General features: G+C 43.6%; 1 protein-coding gene across 1 annotated transcript in view; it reads left to right on the top strand.

Moving 5' to 3' along the window:
- The first annotated feature begins 1,493 nt into the window (after positions 1-1,493).
- ash1l (ash1 (absent, small, or homeotic)-like (Drosophila)) overlaps positions 1,494-27,328 on the top strand; it is a 33,321-nt gene continuing 7,486 nt past the window's right edge. Inside the window, exons 1-22 of the mRNA XM_084918700.1 lie at positions 1,494-2,007; positions 2,877-2,987; positions 6,214-7,018; positions 7,866-12,300; positions 15,255-15,924; positions 16,084-16,257; positions 16,394-16,488; positions 17,020-17,093; positions 17,175-17,220; positions 17,431-17,539; positions 18,254-18,460; positions 18,560-18,706; positions 21,591-21,699; positions 21,799-21,948; positions 22,496-22,563; positions 23,335-23,501; positions 23,667-23,819; positions 24,003-24,057; positions 24,466-24,598; positions 26,085-26,357; positions 26,772-26,858; positions 26,986-27,076. Of these exons, the coding sequence (XP_084774826.1) occupies positions 6,413-7,018; positions 7,866-12,300; positions 15,255-15,924; positions 16,084-16,257; positions 16,394-16,488; positions 17,020-17,093; positions 17,175-17,220; positions 17,431-17,539; positions 18,254-18,460; positions 18,560-18,706; positions 21,591-21,699; positions 21,799-21,948; positions 22,496-22,563; positions 23,335-23,501; positions 23,667-23,819; positions 24,003-24,057; positions 24,466-24,598; positions 26,085-26,357; positions 26,772-26,858; positions 26,986-27,076 (7,849 nt within the window). The 5' untranslated portion in view covers positions 1,494-2,007; positions 2,877-2,987; positions 6,214-6,412. The remainder of the gene's footprint in view (positions 2,008-2,876; positions 2,988-6,213; positions 7,019-7,865; positions 12,301-15,254; positions 15,925-16,083; positions 16,258-16,393; positions 16,489-17,019; positions 17,094-17,174; positions 17,221-17,430; positions 17,540-18,253; positions 18,461-18,559; positions 18,707-21,590; positions 21,700-21,798; positions 21,949-22,495; positions 22,564-23,334; positions 23,502-23,666; positions 23,820-24,002; positions 24,058-24,465; positions 24,599-26,084; positions 26,358-26,771; positions 26,859-26,985; positions 27,077-27,328) is intronic.

Genomic DNA, 27,328 nt, shown 5'->3' with positions numbered 1-27,328 from the left:
GAAATCGAGACTCCTCGGACCAGGCAACATTTTTCCAGTCTTCTGTTGTCCAGGTTTGCTGAGCCTTTGATGTGAATCGTATTAGCATCCTGTTCTTAGCTGACAGGCGTGGTCTTCTGCTGCTGTACTCCGTTCAAGGCTCAACATGTTCAGAGATGCTCTTCTGCATACCTCTGATGTAACGAGTGGTAATTTGAGTCTTCTGTTGTTTTTCTATCTGCTTAAACCAGTCTGTCCATTTTCCTCTGAGATCAACTAGACATTTATGCTCACTGGATATTTTCTCCTCTTCAGACAATTCTCTGTAAACTCTAGAGATGTTAGTGTGTGAAAATCCCATTAGATCAGCAGTTTCTGAAACATTCAGACTATCCTGTCATGAACTAACAACCACACCGCAATCAAAGCCACTTAAATCACCTTTCTCCCACATTCTGATACTTGGTTTGAACTCTTGCAGGCCATCTTGATCAAGTCCACATGCCTATGCACTGAGCTGTGTTATTGGCTGACCTTTTTTGGTTAATGAGCAGGTGGACAGATGCACCTTAAAAAGTGGTCAGTAAGCATATAAATAAGTATGATTTAGTACAGTGGCTACTGTCCTTACAAGTGGGAGCCCAGCTGCAGTGGTTTTAAAAGCGCAGCACAAACAGTGCTTAGCTGTGTATTCATTAGAGATGCAACATTAAATGTATTAATCCCTAACCAGTACAGCTGCTGTCCATATATATCTACACTGTGATCCGTAGGGAGCAGGTGGAAGAGAGCCTGGAGAGGTGGAGGTATGTTCTGGAGAGAGAGCGAATGAAAGAAAGTAGAAGTAAAACAGAATACGTGTGTGAATAAGAGGGAGGTAGGTGTAACAGTGAAGCTGCAAGGAGCAGGAGTAGTAGTTAGGGTAGATGCCATTAAATGACTGAGGTTAATCATTCAAAACAAAGGACAGCGCTCGAGAGAGGGGAAGAAGAGAGGGCAGGCAGGGATGAGTGGGTGGAGACAGGCGTCAGGGATGATTTGTGGCAAGAGTGAAGGGGAAGGTTTACAAGACCTAGTAAGGTGTACGCTTTGGAGACAGTTGCACTGACAAAAAGACAGGAAGTGGCAGAGCTGAATATGCTATAAGATTTTTATTGGGAGCTGCCAGGATGGACAAAATTATAAATGAGGATATTAGTTATAGTTTGGACGTGTGTAGAGGAGGGATGCGGAGCTGCCAGGCAGGAAGAAAGGAGAAGTGTGACAGAAGCAGATGCTAGAGATCAGGTGAGACAGAAGCAAATAAAAGAAGAATTTTTCTTGACAGTTTTAAATCACTTAATCAGCTTTTTATTATTATAAAATAATAGAAAAAACAAATACAACACTGTAATAGCCAAAAAACCAAACAAGCAATGAAAAAGGAAAGCATTAAAAAAAACGCCAGAGGGTGATCGATTAGTCGCCCAATCCATCAGAGTCGAACATGACAACAGAGGGCAGGATGGTTTATTTATAGGCTTGACCCCTTGAAAGGAGGCACGAAACCGGGATTTGACAGTTGACTGTTGCGCACCGCCAAACACACCCTCGCCCTAGTGCAACCGAAAATAGCGAAATAATGAAACACAGTCATTTTTGTCAATGACTGGGGACCGCAGGAACCGCGTACAACCGACATTTGCTCTCCTCTCCTCACCTCCTCTCCGCTCCTCTCCCCTCCGCCCTCCTCGGTCCGTCCTCCTTCCCTCCCTCCCTCCTCTCAGGGACCGAGAATGCCCGTGTTGTACTGACACAGTAGCGATACGGGCTGAGCAGACATGGAGGCCCGATTGACGAGAGAGGCCCGCGCTGACACATCCAGGCCCAGCTAACGGTGTGTCGGAGTGGATTTCGGAGCATCTCGGGAGATATTACGGATACCAGTCGCCGTGAGGAAAAAAGGATTTAGACACCGAGGAAGAAGAAATAAGAGGGAGATCCATTTCGGGTCTCTGTTGATTCAACGCAGCCGCCATTTTGTTGACAGTTAGTGTTTTTTTTTTTTTTTTAAATAACCCACACAGCCCTGCATCTGTTATTTTATACCGCCGGAATATAAGTCCCTGTTTTTGTTTTACTCGCGTTTTTAAGCAGATTTAATTGCGCGTTTGTCTTTGAGGTAACGTTGGGAGATTTTTTTCTGGTTTAGCTCACTTGCTAGTGCATCGCTAGCCGTCGTAGCTGAGATGTAGTAACACGAGTGCCTGCGAGAATGTGACGGAGATGCAAGATTATGTACATCACTTGTCCCGGGTTGTGTCACTTTCACTCGGTTTACACAAATTGTATGAAAGCTGTAGGCGTTTGTTATTCATTTGCTGCCTACACGGCGTCTAAGTTAAGTGAAATTTGCTTAAATAGCTCTCAAACAGCCTGCTGATAGATGGCTAGTTAGCTGCTGCCAATGCCATTGATACAGACTGTAGCCCCGTGTCTATTATTGGACTGATTGTACGGGCTGGCTCTTTACAAAATAAACAACACTTTCGTGATGCATGGGGTTATATTAAGCTCCAAGTGGCGATCTATTACTTTACCGCTCCGGCTGTTAGTGCTAAGTGTTGTGGAAATAAAATTGTTAAGGGGGAGCGAGTGGGGGTCCTTTGCATGTTGGCACTCAGCAACTTTGTCTTGGAGCTTGGCAAGGTTAACGATCAATTTTAGTGAGTGGTCAGGAGCTGTGTGCAGTGGTTTCCGTTTGAAGTTGTTTGTAATACTCCTACAACAGCGTTGATATATATATATATATATATATATATATATATATATATATATATATATATATATATATATAACTGTAGCCCTTTTTAAATTGTTCTGATCATGTTTTTTTTATTTTCATTTTGGCTTTTCAGCTGTTGGAAGATTATTTTAATAAAGGGGGGGAAATGTGGCCACCACGTTGATACACAAGAAGACAGGACACAGCCAAATAATGTGAACACCGTTTCTGGACTATTTCAGAGGTGAGTGGAAATGATGCACATTGATAGGTGTTGTTTACGCAGGAGTAGACGTCTTCCCACCCCAAAAGCATGCTTGCAGAACCGCATGTAGATACTCGGTTTCTTTTGTATTAAGACAGTAATTACGAGTATGACTAGATAAGGGCAGTTGCGGGGAAATTAGGGCTGATCGGTTCGCAGACTCATGAGTTGGTCCCTTGAGGGGCTGTGTTGACTGCACAGGAAACCGAAAGCAGATAACATTATTTGGTTTGCTCACTCATGCTCTGGTTAGCCATGTTTTTTCTTGTTCTAAATTGAAGTGCACGCATGTTTTTGCGCTGTACTGGAAGTCCTCTGGTTGAACTTCCCTGGGCTGCTGGGGGAGATGTTTGCACGGTGCAGGTGTGAATGACACCTGCCTCTCTGTTCCGCTTTGTCGCAACGAGTTAACAGGGAGTTTAATCATTGTCCCCGCTTCTTTCTTTTTTTAAAGCAACGGTCTGTTACAATTCTATAGCACTTCCGCTGCTGGGTGATACAAAGCAGCGGCGGCAGTGGTGGTGCTGGTGATTGTAGTAGTAGAGGAATTTGCCTGCTTCCACCCCCTCCTCTGAGCACGGCCCTGTAGTAATACCAGTGGAGCTCTGGAAATGACAGGGAGCTCTCAGGGCAGACGCCAGCCCTCATGTGAATGATGCAGGGGGGTGGGTGGGTTGGTTGGTGGGTGGGTGGGATACTATTGCTATGGCCAAAGGGAAATAAGCAGTTATGAACAACGTGTGCAAAAGTGAGGAGGGAGTGAAAGGAGGGAGGGAGTAAAGGGGGGAAGAAATGAGAGAGGGGGAGCAGGAGTTGTTTACTACGTTCCTCCCTGCTCTGCTATTTCTTAGGTTGTTGGAGTGAAATTGATTGTTGAATCTTGTCGTTTTTCTTTTGGCATTTGTTTGCGTTCATAGCATTGCATACTGGTCTTCTCAGAAAACAAAAGCAAAGGACAGACAGGCGTGACTAATATCAGCCTTCAAAACCACAAGTGTTGCTATTCAGTTGTTTTGCAGTATGACTATGGCAATGAAATGACTGTAGTGCAGTTTAACTGCTTCACATATACAAAAAGTACCTCAGCGCTAGACATGAAAATTATACACTTGAGTGTTAAGGCTGATCAATGAGAAATTAGAAAGCGATGTGGCCTGGTGTCAGATTATCAGCAGGGGAGCGAATGCCAGTAAATGACCTGACTTAGCTTGTTAGAGGTGAGGGGAATGTTTTGACTCTCTGGGAGGCTTTTCTGCCGACTTGTGTCACTAGCTGTCCACAGAGTTGGGTACTAAAGTGGCTTATTTTTGGCATTGCTGCTGTTATGCGACGGAAGCAGCTCCCATCACCGTGAGCATAAAAGAAAGAGGAGAACATTTGTCACTGTGTGTAAAAAGGACACAGGGAAAAGGAGTTGGTGGGGTGGGTGATGGGTGAAATGTGTTTTTGATTAAAGTGGGAACACAGTGACTTTAGTTTGTGTGCTGTTCTCAGTGCTTTCCAACTTTGCGAAATCGAGGAGGAAGAGGATGGAAAAGCTTAAAGAAAACCAGGGGAAAGAACACCGAGATTGATGGAGTGTTAAAGAAAAGTGGGAGGTGTGATTTTCAGTGTGGTATGTGTAGCGAGGGGGAGTGTGCAGTTTTGAGGCAAAATGGAGTGAGTAATTGAAGTAAACACTGAAAGGACCATGTGGGGAACCGCAGGCAAGAATCCAAAAATTCTGCAGTGTTTACTGTGTGGTTTAAAAAAAAAAAAAATCTCTACTACTGTTTTCCACTGTCATAATCCAAAACAAATATGGTGTAAGACTATTGCAAGGAAGATTATGTTTTCCTTTTCCCCCCTCATCTTACCGTGATGCTTTACTGATGTGATGACTTGTATGACTTTCCTGAGGCTCCATTAAGTACCTCCTTTAGTGCTCTCCACTAATGTAGGATGCAGAAAAACCGCCGGCATGTTGACGCTTGATCACTCAGGCTGGAAAAGGCGGCTGGATCCTCTCGTCTAGTCCCAGAGACCTAGTGTGCTGAGGTCACAGTTGTGAATTGCCTCTAAATGACTTCACCCAGAGAAAGCACCTGCTTGGGGGCAAATCCGCATTAAATCACTCAGAGGCCGCAGGGAGCTGTAGACAACTTCATTGAATTGGGCTGTCCTCCCAAAGAGGACAATTAAGAAGCATGCTGCTCTCTGCTGCTAGCGTGTGAGCTGTGAGCTGCCACTATCACAGGCACCCGTTTTCACTGCAGCTAATGAGAACACTTAAGGGATTGCTCATTCTGCATCTTACTCCGTAACACTTGGAAGGATGTGGCAGTGCTGTGGGATCAACTACTGACTCCAAGGAACACCAAAGAGCAAGCCAAACAAAATTTCAAGGGAGAAAATGGCCTCTAATGCCATCTGGAATGGCATGAGTGACTATTTTCATTGTATTGTCAGACAAATGAACTGTTGGGCCTGATTTTTACAATGTTATTACTTTTGGACTAAACTCCACTGGCTTCTAATTTATATCCATGCCCATGACAGACACTTGCATGCAGTCATAGATGCGTTCTTGCCATTTCTGGGTTAGAGCTTGCTTGGCATTATGTTGACTTGTTGCTATCCCTGGTCTAGTTAAAGCCATATGATGGGTGGCTTTCACAGGCGTTTCTGACAAATGCTGTTGTCTTTAGCATCAGTCAAGGCCTTTTGATGTGCGCTGGCATAGTAAACTGAAAATTGTCATTCACCACTTTCTATGATTCTGCAATAATAATTTTTTTTCTTTTCAAAAAAAAAATCCCTAACCACACCTGGACCTGTCTCTAGGCACTCAGTTTGGAAGCCACTGCTCTAAAGTAAATCTGCTTTGGAAATCGCAGGTGGACAATTCAAAGTCCTTGTTCCTAAGGTTACATTTCTGAGGTGAGGTAGAGGGGACTTTGCTGTGTAAATAGGTCACAGATTGTTATAATCTATGAGGATGAGCGCACCATAAAAAGTGTCAGAGATGAGATGAAGGACACTCTAACCAAACAGATAATAAAATTGTTGCTCTCTGTCTGCCTTTCACCAGCGTTCATTTTAAGACTGTTTAAAACTGTCAGTGTTTCTGTTTTTCTATTTCAGTGACTAATGTGGAATTTATTTTTATCTTCTCTACCCTCCCTTTTCTTCTTTCTCTCCCCTCTACCTGTCCCTGGTCCTGCAGTTGAAGGACGGAGAAATAGGGCTGGAAAGCCGAGGAAGGGAGAGAAGCCCCCAAAGCAAGGAGAGCTTCACCCTCACCGTTATCCCCCTCCCCCTTTCCCCCCTTCACCCTTATCCCATCCCCAGACAAAAACTCTACCTGGTATCCACATTAACCACTCCTTAAACTCCATAAACTTGTACCCCCCCCAAACAATCTAATGGATCAGAAGATTCAAGGGAGGACTGCAACGCCACCCCCTCTCCTGTCCGGTGCTCCCACAGGGGAGCGAGAGAAGGAGGGAGCGGGTGGAAAGAAAGAAGAAGAGGAGGAAAAGAAGAGGGACAGAGAGAAGGAGGGAACCCCCACCGCATCTGCTGGTGCAGGAGGCACAGGCGGGCCAGGAGGTGCCGGTGGTGACCAGTCCCATTTCTCCATCAAAGAGAGCAGCCTGTCCGAGGGCAATGTCAAACTGAAGATTGGCCTCCAGGCGAAACGCATGAAGAAGCCTCCTAAGATCCTGGAGAACTATGTGTGCCGACCGGCTTTCAGAGCCACTGTGAGGCATACGGGTCGTGGAGGAGGTAATGCCCGTGGAAACCGTGCAGGCACCACAGGTGACGGGGCGGGCAGTCAGAGCCAGAGTCCTTCACAGGGCAGAGAAAAAGAGAGGGAAAAGAGTCCCAGTGTAAACAGACCACCCATCTCATCATCTTCAACAGCCCCAACTGCTAAAGCTCCCACACCACCTCCTCTAGCTCCTCCTCCTGCCAGCACTACCACCCTGACACCCTCCCAAATGAATGGGAACGCTCCGGCAAAAAAGGTATGGAGGCTAGATGCTGTGGATTTTATTTATTTTGGTTCAGCAGTGATTTTCCACTTTGAACAAAATTAAACATTCAGTGATGACAACTAGTATAATTATTTTCATTCACCTTACTTCCTTAAAATGTTATTAGTCAGCCACTGGTCTACAGCAAAGCTACTCTAGTAATCACAGTGTTATTACGCTAGTAAAGAGCAGACCATAAATTTTACTTTAGTTTTCATTGTGTTCTCAGTTGGCTTGCCTCTATTCATCACTCACTGGCCCCTTCAATCACCCTCCGTCTGTGTCGTCTGTCCTCTGCCTGGCTGTGTACTCTCCACCCCCATCCCCGCATGACCCCTTTCTCTCACTCTCCCTCTCTGTCCTCAGTCTGACCCTAATAAGTGTTATTGAGCTGAGGGTAACTTCCACCTCTGGCCATGCCTGTGAAGCACCGTTGGAGTAAAGATCTTACCAATGAATGTGTAACATTCACTTGCTGCTGATACTTCCCATGTGTGTTGTCATGATGTGTGTCAGTTTCTGTTTTACGCTTTATTTTAAAATATTGCTTAATGTTGTGCAAGATTGCTTACATCTTAATTATGATGTACCTGGTGCTGTATATATCTAAAAGATAATATTTAACTTTAATATTGTACATTACCTTCTTCAAATTGCAAATCAAGCAGTCCTAGTTTGCGCCTCTGCTGCTTGTTTACCACATTCAAAATTATATATATATATATATATATATAATTTAGAAATTTGGGTGGTGTGTTTGTTATTTCTTTACCATAATAATTATTCATCTCTATTATTCTCATTAATCCCTTGCCTTTTCTCCCTAACACCCTTCCAGGGTCCACCAAAGATGGATTGCAAGTCTGATTCAAAGTCAGACACAAAAGCAGCTACCACCACATCTGAGAGACCACTTAACCTTCACCGCCCTCCACCAGACAGCAAAACGCATTCCTCTGGGAAGAAAGCGCCAGCTCCGCCACCAAACCCCCGGACATCTTCACCATCTCCGCCATTATCTTTAACGAAAGAACCCAGCCTTGAAGGTGTTAAGCCTCCTCAATGCACCTACAGCACAGACAGTCAAAGAGATAAGGACAAAGGTCTTCAGAGTTGGGGAGCGCCAACCGTCACTGAAAAATTAGCTCAACTAATAGCAACTTGTCCACCATCCAAGACCCCTAAGCCAGCCAAACCCGCAAAGATTGATCCCAGCCCTCCTCTTCCGAGCTCAGGCTTTATGGCCCCTACAGCCAAGCAACGAGACAGAGCTTTGGCCAATAGGAACACATATTCAAGAATGGTTCACCTTTCTCCTCCACCTCCTGTGTCAAGACCACCTGGTCGGCCATATGGGTCTAGAAGCAAAGACAGTATTTTAGAAAATTCAACCACCCTGACGCCGCTGAGGAACGAGGACTTGGATGGGACTGGGAAAGCTGCTAGCAGCAACGGAAACAACAGTATCAGCATGAGCAGCACCAACAGCAGTAGTCGCAGCAACAGCCCAGCATTCACCTATGGCAATAACCGCCTGACAGTCCTGTCAAATGAAAGCAACAGTGACAGCAGCAACAGTAGCATTTCTAAGCAACCGTTACACCCTGCTCACTCCTTACCCCATACCACGTCACCTTCATTGTGTCCAATTTCATCATCTTCATCATCATCGGTGGAGCAGAGGACGGTGAGTGCAGTGAGTCACCTGGGCTCCCCTGTTCCCTCACAAGGACACCATGCACGAGAGTCTCCTGCCCTCGCAGAAGAAAGCAGTGCAGGTGAGCGAGAGCAAGACAGGGACATCCCCAGAGACTTATCCAAGTGCCCCCCTTCAGCAGCAACTGGAAGGCCAGAAGGGAAAGAGAAAGGGGGAAGCAACCAGTCAGTACGAGTTGAGAGGGGAAAAAGTTCTAGTCCAAGTAAACGTAGTCCCAACCAGGATAGTAACCGACCCGGTTGGACTAGCAGTCCCACTGAATCTATTAGACAAAGGACACCTTCCCCACTGGAGCCAGATGATGATGATGATGATGATGATGATGATGATGATGAAGAAGAAAGCCCACAGACGCCTCTCAGAGATGACTCTCCTGATTCATCCCTAGACTCTCCAGCAGAGCAGGACAGCAAACCCCTTAAAAAGCGCAGGGGAAGAAAACCCCGCTGGACACGTGTTATGCTAAAGGCCCAAAGTCAGAGAAGCCCGGACAGTCTCTTCACTGAGAACAAAACCACCATGCCTTTATCTTCAAGCCTGGAAATTCCAACGCCACCAGTTAAAAGACCTGTAGGCAGGCCCCCAAATCCAAATAAGGTCAAACCAAATCCTGTGTCACAAAATTCAGTGTCACAGCTCTTCCCACCCCAGCCTAAAAAAAGAGGAAGGCCAAAGTCTAAAATGCCAAGGCTTGATGCACCGGCCCGTGGGAATCCCCCTAACAAGCTACAACCCTCTAAGGTCTTTTCATCTTTGTTGAAGTCCAAAGAAGAACAGGACCCACCTGTTCTTCACCCCGAGGTAGACTTAAACCCTCCTAAACCTATGCCTAGGAAACGTGGGCGCCCCAAGCGCCTTCCTCCTACTTTACCCCAGGAGGGTCAGCCTCCCACGTTGGCTCCAGAAGCAGGGGAAAGATTCCGCAACAAAGGAAACGGGCAGCTTATCATGAAAACTATTATTGGCAAAATCAATAAGATGAAAAGCATTAAGCGGAAGCGTATTCTCAGTCAAATCCTTTTAGGCCCAAGGTCAGAAGACACCCCTAAAGGCACCACTAGTAGCATGGCTGCAACAGCAGAAGCTGCAACGCAGTCGTTGTCATCCCTAGCTGCTTCTTTTGGAGGAAAACTAGGGCCTCAAATTAATGTCAGTAAAAAGGGCACAATATACATGGGTAAAAGGAGAGGCCGTAAACCAAAAGCGGCAACTAATGTCTCAGCTACAATGTCACCTTCAGAAACCTTTATATCTCCAAACACCACTTCCCCTCTTCATCCCCATCAGTCACAGTCCCATCAGCAGCACCAGCTCTCCTCAGAGGTTTTTTCCTCACCCTCCCTCTCACAGTTGAGTGGAGGCCACAGTCCCATCAGCGATGGTAGCTTTGTGGAGCCAGGCTCAGTGCACTTCGCAGGTCACTCTCACTATTCCAACTCCCATCATAGCCATAACACGTTTTCGCTTCCTCCTCCAACCTTTTCAGCTCCTAATCCTCGCAACCCAGTCATGGGCTCGATGTCATCGTCTGGTGTCCCAGTAGCCTCCCAGAAAAAGTCATCTTGCCGTGGATATCATCACCACCATCACCATTATAGGCAGCACTACCATTATCATAAGCTTTCCCCTCCCAGGCCACTCCATCCCACCTCCCCTGCCCCTCTGAGTGAGCTAAAAGAAGCCACGCCATCACCAGTGAGTGAGTCACACAGCGAGGAGACGGTGCCCAGTGACAGTGGTATAGGGACAGACAATAACAGCACCTCTGACCGTGGTGAGAAAGCTGGAGGAGCAGGTGGCTTGGGTGCAATTGGCATCCCACCTGGGATGGGTGGTGGATTATTAATGCCAGGGGTCATGGGTTCAGCTATGGGTCCAGGGATGGGCATTAACTCAAGGGGCAGGCGTCGACACAGCAATGTACTTATGGAACATCCTTCACCGTCTCCATCACCCCATGGGACAAGGTCATCGCCTGATCCCCGAAGACCTCACCCAGCAGCTCCCGCCACAACCTTAGTGGGACACAAGGAGAAACATAAGCACAAATGCAAACGCCGAAGCCATGGCTGCCCCGGCTATGACAAGCTAAAGAGGCAGAAGAGGAAACGCAAGAAGAAGTACTTACAGCTACGCTCCCGACGGCTTGACCCAGACTTCCTCGCTGAGCTGGACGAGATTGTTGTGCGACTAAGTGAAATACGCATAACTCACCGCACCACAGGGCACCGGCTCGGAAGCGGAATAGGCATAGCAGCGGGATCAAGTAGAGTGCCAGGGGTGGGTGGCAGGGCTGCTGGCGCCATAGGAGGCACAGGTGGCCCTCCTCCGCATCATTATGTTCACAGAGACCTCCTGCCTACAATCTTCAGGGTTAACTTTGGCAGCTTCTACTCTCATCCACCATACTCCTGTGACCCGTTGCACTATGTTCGTAAACCGGATATGAAGAAGAAACGTGGACGGCCTCCCAAACTGAGGGAGTCTATGTCTGAGGTTCCATTTGTACCTGGACTTGGATTCCCCCTTTCAAGTGGAGGCTTCTACCACCCCTCCTATGTTCCTTACTCATCAGGACCTCTGGGGTTGGGCTATTACAGAGGTTATCCTCCAGCAAGTGCGCTGTATCCCCACCCACACCACCAGTCACCCCATACGGCCCCATCACATCACACTCACCACTCACCGTCTTTCCCACCTCCCCCCACATCTTTCTTACATCATCACCACCCATCACATCTCCTGCTGAACCACTCAAAGTTTCACAAGAAAAAACACAAGCTGCTAAGGCAGGAGTACCTGGGAGCAGGACGGCCTCCTGTCCTATACCCACCCATGTCATCTGAGCTCTCCTTCAACTGGCACCACAAACATAAACACAGACACAAACACAGAGAACGCTGTGCTGAGGATGACAGGGAGGAAGCAGCAAGAGGTGGATCAGGGAGCCGAGCTAGTGCAGGGATTTCTGACAGTGGAACATCTGGGAAAGGAGAGCGAGTTAGTGGTTTAGGAATGGCAGAGGCTTTACAGCGATGCCGCTTTGGACGAGACACCTCCAGCACCAGTGCCAGCAAGCAAGCTGCCACTACCTCTGCTAACTCCCCCTCTTCTTCCTCATCCTCATCTGCTGAAAGGTACAAGCGCAAAGAGAGCTCCATGTCCTGTCTAGGACCTTCAAGGCTTGCATTGGGCAACAGCTCAAAGGGCCACTCAGCTGAGTCCTGGTTCAGGATAGGCAACTCTGAAGCAGACTACTCAAAGCTGTCACGGAGTCAATTGGCTCCTGGCCAGGGTTCCTTCTCAGACGGACGGGCAGAAGACCCAGCGGGCTGCTCGGACAGTGAGGATGAGGAGCCTCTCACTCCCACAGAGGATGTAGAAACCCACGATTCTCCAAAGCGTACAAATCTGTTTGCTTCAGCAATCACCCGCACTTCACTGAAAGGAGGCAGGAGCAGAAAGACTGATGTAGTTACAGAGAGCTCCAGCTTCTCTCACATGGACCGGCCAATGAGGAAGGAACACTCAACATCAGCAGAGAGGAGAGAGATGGGTAAGGCACTTTTGGAATCTGTTGTTTGGGTTAGGAATAATTAAAAAAAAAAAAAAACTAAACAAAAAAACATTTTCAGCTTTAGTTGACATTTATAGTAAAGGAGAATTTCTGGTGGTGGTTTATTTTGCTTTTTTTTTTCTTTATGTAGATCATAGGTGGTGATGGTGTATTGGACGGCATTCCAATTAAATGTGCTCCTAGTGTACCCCATAGTAAAATTAATTTTATGGCAGAGCTTCAAAAAAAAAAAAAAAGTAAATGCAAAGTGGCAGGAAAACATAATTGCTTAATACCTTGCTTGAATAATCTTGGCATGTTTGTAGCATAGGTTATTAAAAACGTAATATTTTAAAGCAGCAGGGAGCAGTTTGCCTTCACCTCCTCTTGGATATTTCATCCATTAAATCCTTTATGATCTGTGTAGCTTTTCAAGCTTGTGTCTTTGATAACTTTTCTGTACAGAAAGTCATTTGACCCAAATTAAATGTGACATTGTTAAAGGTTGCAGGAGTTAATTTTCCACCAAAATCATGTTTCCTAAAATAGTTCTGATGCAGTTGTATAGTGAATTCTGTGTCTAAATGTGATTGGCTGCTGTTTGATGGGCTTTATAGTTTTGGACAGCTCTGGCAAAACTGGCACAGTGTCCAATCATTTAGATCCGGCACTAACTCCTTTATGTGGGCAGCTATTGCCATATGGCACAGCAAGTGGGGTCTCAAATCCATACCTCACAGCAACACTGGAAAATTAACAATTCTCCAGTGTTAGGAAGAAAAAAAATACTAAGCTGGATGGGTCATTTATTTTAGTGAACAAGCCCACTTTAAAGACACAATGACATCTTGTGTGCATTCGCTCTAACATTTGGTAGCTCTTAGTAGTGGTTACCAGCATGGCAAAAAAAGCATACATAATTGCTTAAACTAGCTCCTTTGTGTGTGTGGTTAGCCACAGTTATAGATATAGCATTTCTGCCAGGGCTCATCTTGCTAGAAGGGTGGAGTATTTTGTTAACGTGCTATACTTAGTAGTCTTTTCCCTCAAAAGCTCAGAATGTGGGGCCTAGTCCTATCCATCGGTACACCCAGCACCTGGGCTGGTTTAATGTTGCTGATGTAAGACACAGTGCCGTGGTAGAGATCTCGCTTCATCTGTGAGGCTCTTAACGAGCTGTAACGTGTGTATGAGCACTGGTAGGCTGACTGTATGTGAGTATTACCTAATGTTTATGCGTGTGTCTATGAGTAATATGGGAAGCCGAAAGGTCCTTGTTGAGGCAGCATGATGCAGTTCAAACCAAGCCAGGGTAATCCTGGATTAGAGCTCAGGAGATGGGGTCACCCAGCGGTCACAGACAGAACTGTGAAGGTAGGGGAGGCCAAGGGTGGGGACTGGGTTGCCACACAACGCAAGTGGGGAATGACAGAAGTTGACAAATATACAATGACAGGGTAGTGGGTGTAGAGATAGTGACGTGTAGCAAAAAGAGTGTAAGGGATGTTTTGGAAAAGGACGTGTGAATAGATGTGAAAGAGGTTTCCGTTGAGATGGGCAGATTCAAAGAGTGTCACAGCACATTGGACTGTTAAAAATATGGTTCAGTGATTGGCTAATTAACTGATCATCGCACTCTGACCTTATATTACAGGGTGATATGCGGTCTGCTGTGTGTCAGTTCAGTACTGTCTAGTAAAGGAGGAGGAGGTTGTACTTTCAGGTGCTTCCTTATTTCCTTATTGTGGTCACCACAGCAGATGGATCTGCATGTTTGATTTGGCACACAGTTTATGCTAAATGTCCTTATTTAAAAAACCCTACCATGAAGTAAAGAGGGTTTAATCTAAATGCATACACAATGTGTCCAATGATTCATTCAGACTTGTACAGTTGCCAGCAACTTCTATCCACTTAAGTGTATGAATTGTTATATTATTATTTTGGCATTTCTTTTGAAAGTCATATTTCAGCCAAAATAAACCATTTGTATGGGTGACCAAAAAATGAAAGGATTTTGAGTTAGGAGTAAGAATAATGCTTCTTTTTCTCAAGTAAAAAGACATATTAAATGCATTAAATGAAACTGTGTAAAGTTTGATGGTGTAGACATTCTTAAAACATTAGGGTCTGTCTGAAATGAAAAAAATAAAAACAACTTAGAAATATGGTTTCCTAAGGTCAGACCAGGGAAGGAAGTATTCTAAGAAGATGCAGGAGATCAATATTAATGAGGGGAAAAATAGCAGCACAGTTTCTTTAGCCTCTCACTTTCTATTTCCATACCATTCCAAAACCCGTATTTTCTTATTTTTTAGCCATTCTGCTATTACTTAATTATGGGATTTGGGTCATTTGTCTTGTTTCATCACCCAGAGTGTCTTCTAAGGTTCAGGGCATGGACTGCTTCCCTGACATTGTCTCGTAAAATTCACTCAGTTTTAATTCATTGTCCTTTAAAGGATTGCAAAGCAGTCCCAGACTATGATACCTCCTCCCCCATGCTTCAAGGCTGGTTGAAGTTTTGTTGTTAGTGTACAGTGTCCTTTAAACATTTTTTTTTCTTCATCTGTGTAAAGAATATTATTGGAAGTGTTGGAATACATCTAGGGGATGATTTACACACTTTAGAGGTGCTGCAGTTTTTTTTTTTTATGTACTTGTTTTTGTTTTCTTATAGAAGAAATATGACCAAAGAGCAAGTTGTACTGATTTCAGCAGTTTTTCTGCATTTTAGCAGAGTTTTTCTGCTACTCTTGGATTAACGAAAATCAAAAAGGAATGAAGTGTGATTAGAAGCATGTATGAGAATAGAAAAGGACCTTAAGGAACAAGAGAAGACATGCATAAGCATAGTATCACTGTTTCCTGAGTGCTGACGTGTTAACTGTCCTGTTGCTACTTAGCATTTTTAAGATTCATTTAGACCATTCATTTTCTGTTTCTCTCCTCAGGGTCATCAGGTATCCAGACAAGGGGTGTTGCACTCCCAACCTCGGAAGAACCTGAAGGATCCCTGCACCACCGCCAACAGCACCATCATCAGTCTTCTCTGTTTCACTCCCACAGCTCAACCTCCTCATCCTGCCTCTCTCCCTCTCAGGAGTGTTGCCTGGATGTCTCACTGTCTCACAACTCCCATCGGGTACAGCCCTCCAAATACAGTCTGCACCATGTCAACAAAATCCTGCGTGCCAAGAAGCTGCAGAGACAGGCCCGTACAGGAAACAACATGGTAAAGAAGAGGGGGCCTGGACGTCCTAGGAAACACCCGTTACCCTCCCCACCACCGTCCCCTCCACCTGTGGTAGAGTTGAATCAAGTCCGGCACCGGGAGAAAGGGGTGGAACGGTTAGCAGAGGGAAGAGGGTGGGAGGGTGATACTGTGACTGATGCTATTGAGTCGGTAGTCCAGGGGCAACGCAGAAAAGGTCAGAAGCGAAAGCACTGGGAGAGAGAAGGGGATGAGGAAGAGGAGGAGGATGTGGAAGAGGACAGGGAGGCTGAAGACATGGAGGGACACTTGCCTGAAAGAGAGGAAAACCTAGGGAGCCTTGTGGCAAGGTCCAGACCTGGGACAGGAAGGAGCTGGCTTACCCAAGATGAGCTACAGAGCCTTCATGGGTAAGCAAATTATAATACACTATTGCATATTCAACAAGACTGGACTTGAGAGACTCTTCTCTATGACAGTGAGTACTAATATTAGGATTCAGTGGTGGTATGTATAACATTTATTAAGTCCAGTTGTCACTAGAAACCAAGTCATGTTTCTATCTTTAGCTCAGTGGAAACCAAGCCAGATGGCCACTGCTCATCAGAGGGCCCAGGCCCTGTCTCCAGGGAACAAGCTCCACCTATGCCCATAGCCACCCAGCGAGAGAAAAGACCAGCACGACCTCCGAAGAAGAAGTTCCAGAAAGCGGGGTTATATTCTGATGTGTACAAAACTGAAGAGTGAGTCTTAGGGGCGTGGAGATCCAAATCCTCTCCCTACTAATCCTTAATTCAGACAGCAACACTTCATAGTGTCATACAGTTTTTCTGCACAGCCAGTGAAATGCCTTCACATTTTTCTTTTCCTCTTCTACAGCCCCCGTAGTCAGTTTCTGCAGCTGAAGAAAGAGAAGCTAGAGTATATACCCGGGGAACATGAGTATGGATTGTTTCCTGCTCCAATACATGTTGGTGAGTTTTAAAATTAATTAGTTGAGATTTTTTCTATTGATTTATTTTATGATCATCAAAAAAAAAAAAGAATTTAAGAAGCAACTGAGGAGTTTTTAAACACTAAAAACCAAGTTATTTATTTATAGTGTAGTCATTTAATCATTTACCTAACAAGTAAATGATAGAAAAGAGACAAATTGGGGAATATGGGAACAGCTGAAAGTAGATTTAATTATTTATTTCGTTGAAGTTTTGAGCACATTTCTTAAATTTCTTTATGCAGAAGTCAGTCGTTGGCAGGTTTCACAAATTTGAATTTCTCAGTTAGCTGTATGAATTGCCAAGGGAGGGAAAGTAAAACCTAGAAAACCTCATTTTGCTTCAGTCCGTGTCAGATTCAAACGGCTCTAGTAAATTATCCAGATAAACCTGTTTCTTGGAACAGGACTCTCCTCTGTTTATCACAGGCCTGTGTTTTCAGCTGTGATAAGATGAAGCATAAATACAACGGACTGATTTTTCTTTCTTCCCAAATACCCCCCCCCCCAGGAAAGTACCTGAGACAGAAACGCATTGACTTCCAATTGCCTTACGACATCCTATGGTTGTGGAAACATGATCAGGTGATCAATCTTTCTGAGGTTCTTAGTATGTATTTTTGTTTCGACCACTTTTGCATTTACCGCTCTATTTCTTCCTTTCAGCTACACAAGAGGCCTGATGTCCCCCTTTATAAAAAAATAAGATCAAGTGAGTGAAAGGATTTTTTTTTAATTTCAATTTTTTTTAATATAATTTGTAGCTTTGTTAAACTCAGGTGTTTCCCTATAAATATATAAGATAAGGATATTTGCTTCACTGGTTACAAAAACAGGAATTAAAGATGTGTGTCTACAGTTCAACTTTGTGTGTCAAACACTGTAAGAATGATATGGTAATACTCTGTTTTATGTTTTATAGATGTTTATGTGGATGTGAAGCCTCTCTCTGGTTATGAAACAACTACATGCAACTGTAGACTTCCCGGAGACTCAACTGAAAAAGGCTGCATGGATGAATGCTTGAATAGGTAAAGATACACCATCATAATTGGCTGTTTTCAACAAGTCTCATGTTACTTTTCAGTATTCAGATGAAGCCATGTGCTTGTTTAGAAATGTTATTTTACATCGCTTTGTTTTAGGAATTAAGTGATTTTGAATAGAGGGCAAAACATGGTGTCAAGACAGGAATGCCAGCCATTGCACTCCATCTCCATCTTCAGGCTGTCTTTCTCTCCAGTCAAACCTATCTCCATAGGAAGGGGATTTTTATTTTATTTTTTTATTGTTTGTAACCAGTATATCCTCTTCAATCTGACATCTTAAGTGTTGCAAACCTATTGAGTTTTTAGCATGCAGCAGAGCAAAGTAAAAACAGTAATGTGCTTCAGATGTTGTACAGAAACCATGCCTCAGGGGTGCTGAAAACAAGCAAGCACTGGCTGTTGAAAATATCCCTGTGGCACTGCAGCAGTTGACAGCGTTTTGTAACAGCTTGGCAAAGGTGTTAGTTTCTTCCATGGTTCTGATTGGATAGGACATTTTACAGTTGAGAATGAGTGGACTGATTCAGAGGTCTGGAGTTTTGGGGATTGGGGGGGTTGTCATGGTAATCAAGAAGCTTCTCGGATGACAGGTAATAACATCTTCAAGAAACTTACATAAGTCCAGTTGCTTTTCTTTCCAAGCTCCTATAATGGCAACCTTATTTTATAATTTTTAAAAAAAATTATTTTTCACAGGATGAGCTTTGCTGAGTGTTCTCCCAGCACCTGTCCATGTGGAGATCATTGTGACAACCAGCATATCCAGAGACACGAGTGGGTCCAGTGTCTGGAGCGTTTCCGCACTGAGGGCAAAGGGTGGGGCATCCGCACCAAGGAGTCTCTCCGCTCAGGACAGTTCATCATTGAGTATTTGGGTGAAGTTGTTAGCGAACAGGAGTTCAGGTGAGATGGACATCTTCATTGCTATACAATGAAACTAGTGTTAGATGATGTATATTTCTTTCTCTTATCTTCAATACATTCCTACCTTCCATGTTTTAGGAGTCGCATGATGGAACAGTACTTCTCCCACAGTGGCCACTACTGCCTGAACCTGGATAGTGGCATGGTGATTGATAGCTACAGAATGGGCAATGAGGCGCGTTTCATAAACCACAGCTGTGAACCCAACTGTGAGATGCAGAAGTGGTGAGTGTCACAGCAGCCTTGAACTGTTTCCCTGCTAATGCCCTTGTGGTGCTTTTGGGTGCTTACCAAAGAACAGATTTGGCTAAGCCTTTTTGGCTCTGAGCACGAGCAGTTGCCACAAGTTGTTAGGGATGGGATAGAGGCCTGGTGTGAACCACATTTGGTTTACAGATATAGAGTACTGCTTTTATACTCACTATGTGTCTATAATAGTCCAAATCGGTATAGGTTACCATGTGAGGCAGATATTGTCAGGTCGATTTAGTCACAGGGGATGTTAGGGCACAGTGTTAAACAAGTGATGCTGCTCGATGTGACAGCAGTGTCACAGGAGCTCATTGCAAAGTGTTCTAGCTTGATACTTCAGTATTTCTGTGGCTTTCTTGAAAGTCGGGGCATGTTAAAATAGACCAGCCTATTACCTAAATAGGCTGTCTGTGTGTTATTAAAATGGTCTTCTCTGCAACCGACTATAGCTATAACACACTAGGAATGGCCCAAAAGATAGTACCGTGGAATTTAGACAACTGGAGACAAGGCCAGCTACATAAAGTCCAGCCACGACCAGGGGTTATAGTAGGTAACAGTGCAGTATAATGATGTTGCAGCTCAAAATAATGTTTATTTATTGTGTGCCTCGCTTGGTGCAGCCCCTCTGTCTGAAATGAGCTATTTAACTCTTTTCTCATTAAAGCCACTCTACCTTTAAGACCATTTGATTGCTGCTACTGGCAAACAAAAAAGGTTGGAGCAGCAGGTTTGGAGAACAGGATATCCATCCTCACAAAAATACCAGTAACTAAGCATTTAATGCTGTCTGAAGCCTGTTATTACCTCCGCAAACACAGAACTCATTATTTGAAAATGTGCCATGTGGAATATGTGCAGGCACCATAGTAACAGTATGTAATAAATAACGCAGAAATTGGGGAAAAGCCTATTATATTCATGCAGCTGTACAGTTAAACCAGTTGAACAGACCTTGATAAGTAGTCACAGTGAATGCTAGGCAGTATTTGTTGCCTCTCTTTTGGTATCGTACATAATAGCTCTAAAAGACACACGTGTTGCAGGTGCACCGCTCTGTAAATGAGAAGGCTCTACCTTGAAACCCCAACCTTATTAATGTGGTTGTGGTAATCTGATGAGATCACCTCACTCCTTTTCTTCCAGTGTTCAGAGACCTTAATGGCTTAAAGCCCTTACACCTGCCAAAACAATTCTCTTTTTTTCCCGAGGGCTTGTTCTCACAGCATGTTTAAATCCACAGCTCATGGAGACCTGGCTGAGCAGGCCTCCCTTTGCCTCGCTTTTCTAAGTGAAACCTGCTTAGTTTATCTTTAGTTCTTTTAGTGAACGTGCCAACTCCGTTAGAGGATTTGATTGTTGAAAGCTAATGACATCATAGAGTTTACTATCACGTTGTACCCTCTGCCCTCCAACGTAGACCAGTTCACAATCTAGGACACAGGTCTGCAGGTGCCTGCGTGCACTCCTGAAATAAAAGACTCTACAAGGATGGAGGATTTTCAGCACAAAGCCTGACGAGTCATCCGTCTTGTCACAGAAGAGAGATTACATGCAGCCGGGCCTTAGATACAGCTGTAGTGGCTGAAGACAATGCGCTGAATCAGCTTTTTACCCCTGTAGAAGGAATAAATTATCAAGCGGCTGGCAAGCAGAATGGTGTGTTTTATTCTTACAAGAATAGTGAAAAGCTGGAGTGCTGCTTCATTTGGAGAGAGGAAGAAAGGCATTACTTGTTGAACATTTGTCACACTGACTATTCCCTTTTTGTCCCAATTTTAAAACTGGGTTTGATGTAATTGACTAACATTACATTTTAACTTAAAATGAAAGCTTTGCTTCAGGGAGAAATTTGTGTTTGTACATCCTTGTGTAAAAGGGATATAATATGTTTTGGATGTAGTTAGTGATTTTTTTTTATCCCTAGCCTAGAACTATACCCCTTGAAAAAGTGAATCTTTTCATGTGATCAAGTCAAAATGTTCACTATTAACCTGAAAAATACACATTTGGGTATAATTATATAATGAACTGAAATCATATACCTGTTACCTAACCTTTTGGAAAGTGTGGTTCAGTACTTAGTACCGTTTCCTCACAGCAACAAATGTTCTGGATTTGGATCTCTTGGTTGATGGAAGCATCTAAGTGTGGTTTGCACTTGGACTTTGTGATTTTCCCTCAGGTGTATGTGTTAAAGCACTTATGTTGCAAAGAATGGAGTGACCTATGAATATCATTAACTGTATATAAAAGATGGACTGTTTTGAATACCTCCATTCTGTTTCTTCTGAGCCAGAACAGACTAGAACTGGTGATGGTGGCGTGCTAAACGTTAAGCTGAAACTAGCAAGCTTGACTCATGACATTTGTAAAATTGTAAAATGATTTTAGCCAAAGAGCTACTGTCCCTGATGACATTTCTTAATTTGAAGTGTGAATACATTGAAACAAAGTGCCAGCAGCAAAAACTGCACCATGCTGTAAATTTAGCAAATTAGCATGGGAGTCTATGGAGATTGGTTTGCTTTTGGATTCAGCCTCAAGAGTCCACGAGAGGAACTGTCCTGAGGCTGTAAGCTGCTGGTCAGTGAAACCACAAAAACACTGCAAATAGAAGTTCATGTAGTATCCTTCTAGTTGTTGTACAGGCCCTTTTGGGACAGTTGTTACTACAGTAAGCTCAGATTTTGAAATGAAATCACCGAACTGCTATTTTATAAACGCTGTTCCAGAGCCTGTGGGCAGGTTAAAACTTACCATGCTTCTTTGCTTCCTTTCAAAGTGGAGAATATCTCCTTAAGTATTAAAAATCTCATAAAAGCTTCACTCATTGTAATATACTCATTTCTTGCAGGTCAGTGAACGGGGTGTACAGAATAGGTCTCTTTGCTCGCAGAGACATCAGCAGCGGCACTGAGCTCACCTACGACTACAACTTCCGTTCCTTCAATACAGAAGAGCAGGTGAAGCACTAGAAACAGTTTTGGAAGAACGCTTATTTTCAGACGTTCTGTTGCACCTGTGCATATTTCTCACATACTGTACTGCACTTTTCTCTGCAGCAAGTTTGCAAATGTGGCTCAGAGGGCTGCCGGGGCATCATCGGAGGGAAGAGCCAGCGTATTAATGGGTTGCCTGGGAAATCAGGAGGGACTCGGCGGCTCGGTCGACTCAAGGAGAAGAGGAAGTCCAAACACCAGCTCAAGAAACGAGTGAGTGATGCATATAGATGGAAGTGGTGAGAGTTTGCGGTGGGATCAGGTCACTTGTAATTAAGACTGGATAATGGCTTTTTTTTTCCTATTACACAGAAAAGGATTCCCTTGCAGCTTAATATCTTGTGTTAAAAAATTTTAATGAGGGAAAACTAACATTTTAACTGAATAGAAATCTAACTGTCCTGGTAGATTTCAGGTGCAGTATCTATGTAGGGCACAAATCTTTCTTTGTCTCAGAGGTGCTCTTAGTGGGCCACGGGATTTCTAAAAAAAGTAACTCGGAGTACCTTAAAGGGTATAGTTTTGCATTAGTGACCTAAAATGTTTTCTGAACTTGCATGAAATCAGGAGTAACCTGCAAGTTATAGTGGGTTCCTCATTAATCATAATGGCAGTTCAATCCCCAACCCTCATTTAATCCCTCTGTGGCTCCTAAAGACTGAAGAGCACCTTGAATGGTGTTGTCACCGATGTGTGTGAATGAGAAACTGTTTAAGATGAGAAGACAGGGATTGTTTAATGGGACTTTTGTTATCTTCAGGAGGAAGAGTCAAGTGACAGCAGCAAGTTTTACCCTCATCTGATGAAGCCCATGTCCAACAGAGAGAGGTAAAAACATAAACGGACACACAAGATAAGAAGAGGAAGCATAACTCTAGTGGGCCAACTGATAAATTGTGTTTGGGTTCCCACGCATCCTTAAAAGTAAAAATCTGACCTGTAGGCTTGTGAGAGGTTTTATATTTTAAGGTGGTAATACTAGTATCAATGAAATATGTTTCTTTATCTGTGAGTGCAATGACCTTTTAAATTTCTGCATTTTTGCTGAAAAAAATGGTAACAATGAGAATTTAAGCAGTTGAGCCCACTTTTTCCACTGCTTGTTGATGATCAGTCTGGACACAATAAACCATCCAGGAGACAAAATGTTTCTCCCACTGAAAATGCAACATCCAGATGAGCAGAATTAACTTTCTGGGATTTCCTTACCTGATAATTGAGCATGCGTCAAGTCAACCACCCACACAGTTTCCAAAGTGATTTCCTGTTTCAGTCACATGAATCAAGCAGGGATAAAATAGCAGAAACTTTTTTTTTTTAGTTTTAAAAAGCCATCACCAGTGATAGACATAATCACAATTCCTTTAAGACTTGTACACAGGAATCTGCTTGAACCCCTCATTCATAAGCACCTGGGAAGCCAGTGACACATTTTTATTAAATTTCTTTTTCGATTGCACATAATGCTTGCTTCTCCATCCTAATAGTGTGGTTTATTAATACACAAGACATATATATGTCATTTAAAAGTAAAAACATCTCAACTCATGAGGTGTGAGTTGATGGTAACACATTTAAACGGTCTCCTTTGATTTCCAGAAACTTTGTGTTGAAGCATCGAGTTTTTCTCTTGAGGAACTGGGAGAAGATGAGGGAGAAACAGGAGCTGCTGAAAAGAGAGGGTGAGAGAGAGAGGGATGCCAGCAGCCTGTCCATGTATACGCGCTGGGGAGGAGTCATCCGTGATGATGGCAACATCAAGTCAGGTACAAGCTTAAGAAATTCAGTTGCAAGTAATTTAAGCTATGTAAAGAATAGTGTACGATAAAGGGGACACGGACATTTATTTTTGAAATGTAGACAAATTTCAGAGACTGTAAATATGCAGATGTTTTAGACGTTAATGCTGAATGGTCATATCTTGTGTCCAGACGTGTTCCTGACGCAGTTCTCAGCCCTGCAGACGTCACGGTCGGTACGCACACGAAGGCTAGCTGCAGCCGAGGAAAACACAGAAGTAACACGCACCGCTCGCCTTGCTCACATCTTCAAGGAGATTTGTGACATGATAACCAGCTACAAGGGTGAGTGACCCCGGTCACACTGATATTCTCATTAGTATGACCTCTAGCCTGATCTGGGGTCTGATCAGGCTTCTTGAAGGAATCTTTCAGTGCCTCTGTGTAGCTGTCCACTGTTTACTGAATGATAAGAATCTGTGATTGAAAAATGATGACAGGAATGTTATTATTTTCTTTTAATCTCAGACTCCGCTGGTCAGACACTTGCTGCCCCGCTGGTGAACCTCCCATCTCGAAAGAGGTAAGAGTGTAAACCTGCATATCGACCAGCTGTTTCATGTTTACCAAACAGCGCCTACTTATGTTATCTGGTCTATCTGTGTACAGCACCCACGTAGTGTAACAGTTTTATCTCTCGCCACACACAATCGTGACAGCCTGTGTGTTGATGCTTGTCCAGTATTGATAGTAATCAGCTGGTGTCAAAACAATAGCAGCTTATTATTTTTCTTCAGCTACATGGTAAAAAAAAGCTGTTATAATCTGGGATTTGTTGCCCTGTATGCTCATAGAAATTTGAGTTTTGGTTGAATCTGATTTAATAAGTTTTGAACTGAATGTTCTCCTTCCTTTTTTTGTCCTCCCACCCACCTCTGCTACTGACAAATCAAATTTGGAGCCTAATTCTTTTATCTTTGTGCACCATCAGGAACAGCCAGTACTACGAGAAGGTGTCTGACCCGCTGGACCTGAGCACCATTGAGAAGCAAATCCTCACGGGCCATTATAAGACGGTTGAAGCATTTGACACAGACATGCTCAAAGTATTTCGCAATGCTGAGGTAGGCAAAGGACCAGTTCACATGTTTGTAGTAGAAGAAATTAGGATTTTATTAATTAGTAATGATCAGAAGCTGTTCAAGTAAAGCAGCTAAACTGAGGAACTCAGATCTCTGTGATGCATTCCTTAGTTTGCATTTTTAGATCCATAAAAAAAGAGGTAGATTAATCCAATGAGGATTTTAAAAAATACGGGTAGAAATTGAGGTGCACTCACTATCCACTCAATGTAACCATGCCTAGATGACCTGAATATTTTTATTTAGAAACTCAGTGAAATGTAAATACCAACATATTAGTTTGTTCTATCATCTCTGCTCTCTCTTAATTACTTGCTAGCTCTCTCAATGAGTACTTCCTTTATTGATCTTTTAACTTTCATTTTTATATTGCTAGACAATAAGATTCCTGATTCATCCATTATTAATATTATTGATATATATACTTCATTGTGTGAATGGAACAGCTGCACATCAGCTTGAAAATCACTGAAGATGTAGAGAGTAAGAGTCTATGAAGCAGCTGGAAATAAATTGTGTTCCTATTTCAACTGGTGAAAATTCACAAGTTTATGCTGCTAGTAGTCTAATAACATGTCCTGAGGGACATGAAAATGAAAATGATAGTTTTCTGAAATTTTTGGTTTGGTTGCAAACTACTTGCTTAATCAGTGTCATAGATCTGTTAGTCCGTTTGTTAGCAGTCATTAGAAACTCAAACATGCTGGTGGCACGAAGGCATTCAGCTGTTGGAGCATCCAGTCTTAATCTTTGAGTGACGCGGCCATGCCGTGGACTCTTGTGTGTAATCCCAGACTCTTAGAGCTCAATTATCAAAGGGCCTAGTCAAATTGATACTTAACGCTGTTATTGTGCAGCTTCAACACTTTCTTCCTCCCACTCAGTCATTGCTTTTCTTTCTCCTGTCTCGCACACAAAAACCTCCCAAATGGAACATAACTTCGCGACTGCTGATCCTGTGTGCACATGTTGCAAGGCTGTTTGATTTACATCTGTATAGCTAAGCAGTTTAAACAAGTGCCACTTGAAAAGCTCTCAGGGAAGCTTACTCTTCCAGTCAGAGAAGTTTGAAGTGGACGTATAAATTAGAATCACCCTCTCGCCCCAAGGCCCTTTCTGGCGGACTGAAAAAGTGTGAGAGGAATTTGAATTACTGTTGAATTACTGTTGAATGTGGGTGTAGCCTTGCCGGTGAAATTTTGGCAGCTGCAAAGACAGTTTTGAATGAATCTTTCTGTGTCGGTGACCTTTGTCCTGCAGGAAATTGCCCGTAGACTTTCAAGGATGAACAACTCAAAGTCTTAACCGTGCGAGTGAATGATGAGCGTGTAATTCTGGGGTCAAATGGGCATTCCTCGGCTTTATATATCATCACTTTATGGTGTCTGTGAGGTCCTGTTGTCCTTTTGCTCTGCCAGTAACGGATTGATTTAAAAGATTTTCAGCAACTGTCTCGTTTTCCCACCAGAAATATTATGGGAAGAAGTCATCGATAGGCAGAGATGTCTGTCGGCTGCGGAAAGCCTACTACAGTGCTCGTAATGAAGCTGCAGTCCAGATTGATGAGATTGTGGGCGAGACCGCCAGCGAGGCAGACAGCTCAGACTCGCTGGACCGTGACCACGGTCATCACCACCAAACAGGAGGGCCCGGGTCTCACGACAAGGATGACGATGTCATCCGTTGCATCTGTGGAATGTACAAGGATGAAGGCCTGATGATTCAATGTGAAAAGTGTATGGTAAGTAAAAAAATATCAGAAACAGTCTTTACTTTGACCTCTCTTCTTTTATCTCACTTGCTGATGGTGTAGAACTATTTTAGCGTCTCTCTAAAGACTTCACCTATCCGAGAAGTACTTTGTCAAGGAGATTTTCCATGCAGAGGATGCAGGCAGTCTTTTGTGTGTGTTGTCTGTTATTTTTAGATACAGAAAATGAGGAGGATAACAAATACTGAAGGAGCTTAAGTTCAGAGGTTCAGAAACAGTCGAGGTGGTGAATCACTAACGCAGAGGGTTTTTTAAATTTTTTTTATTTGAGCATTTCATTCGAGCTGTAACTCAATGTTACTTACAGTAACTGATTTGAAAAGTCTTCTTTTTTCTTTTTTGTCTTATGCATTTATGTGATTTAATAATCTTTTTCCATCATAGGTGTGGCAGCACTTTGACTGTATGCGACTGGAGACTGAGGTGGAGCACTATCTGTGTGAACAGTGCGATCCCCGGCCTGTAGATAGGGTGCGTCTGTTGTTTCGAAACCACAGTGAATGATGAACTCCTTAAAGTCTGTTTTTTTTTTGTTTTGTTTTGTTTTGTTTTGTTTTTTGGCTAGAAGTGTCTCAGACGTGTCTTATCCTCACTACAGGAAGTCCCCATGATACCCCAGCCCAGCTACGCCCAGGCTGGCTCTGTCTACTACATCTGTCTCCTTAGAGATGACCTGCTGCTACACCAAGGTATCTAAATCATAAAGCAATCGTAAGCTCACACATGCCTGGAAAACTCCCTGTACTCACAGAGAAATGTATCATTTTGATGCAATGATTTGCATGCTGTGTTACTCGAGGGCAACCTGACGTGATTGATGTGGTTATACATGCAAAAGTGTGCACTTCTGACCACACCCAACCACATCTGCCTCAACGGTTAGGAGTGGTCAGAAGTGAAACAGCTTGAAACTTTGAATCAGAAACATTCATTTCAGCTTA

This window comes from Perissodus microlepis, chromosome 22 (assembly GCF_051167445.1).
Source record: "Perissodus microlepis isolate ML-2025 ecotype Zambia chromosome 22, ASM5116744v1, whole genome shotgun sequence".
Classification (NCBI taxonomy): domain Eukaryota; kingdom Metazoa; phylum Chordata; class Actinopteri; order Cichliformes; family Cichlidae; genus Perissodus; species Perissodus microlepis.
Note: the sequence above shows the minus strand (reverse complement) of the source record. Positions and strands in the feature narration are given on the sequence as shown.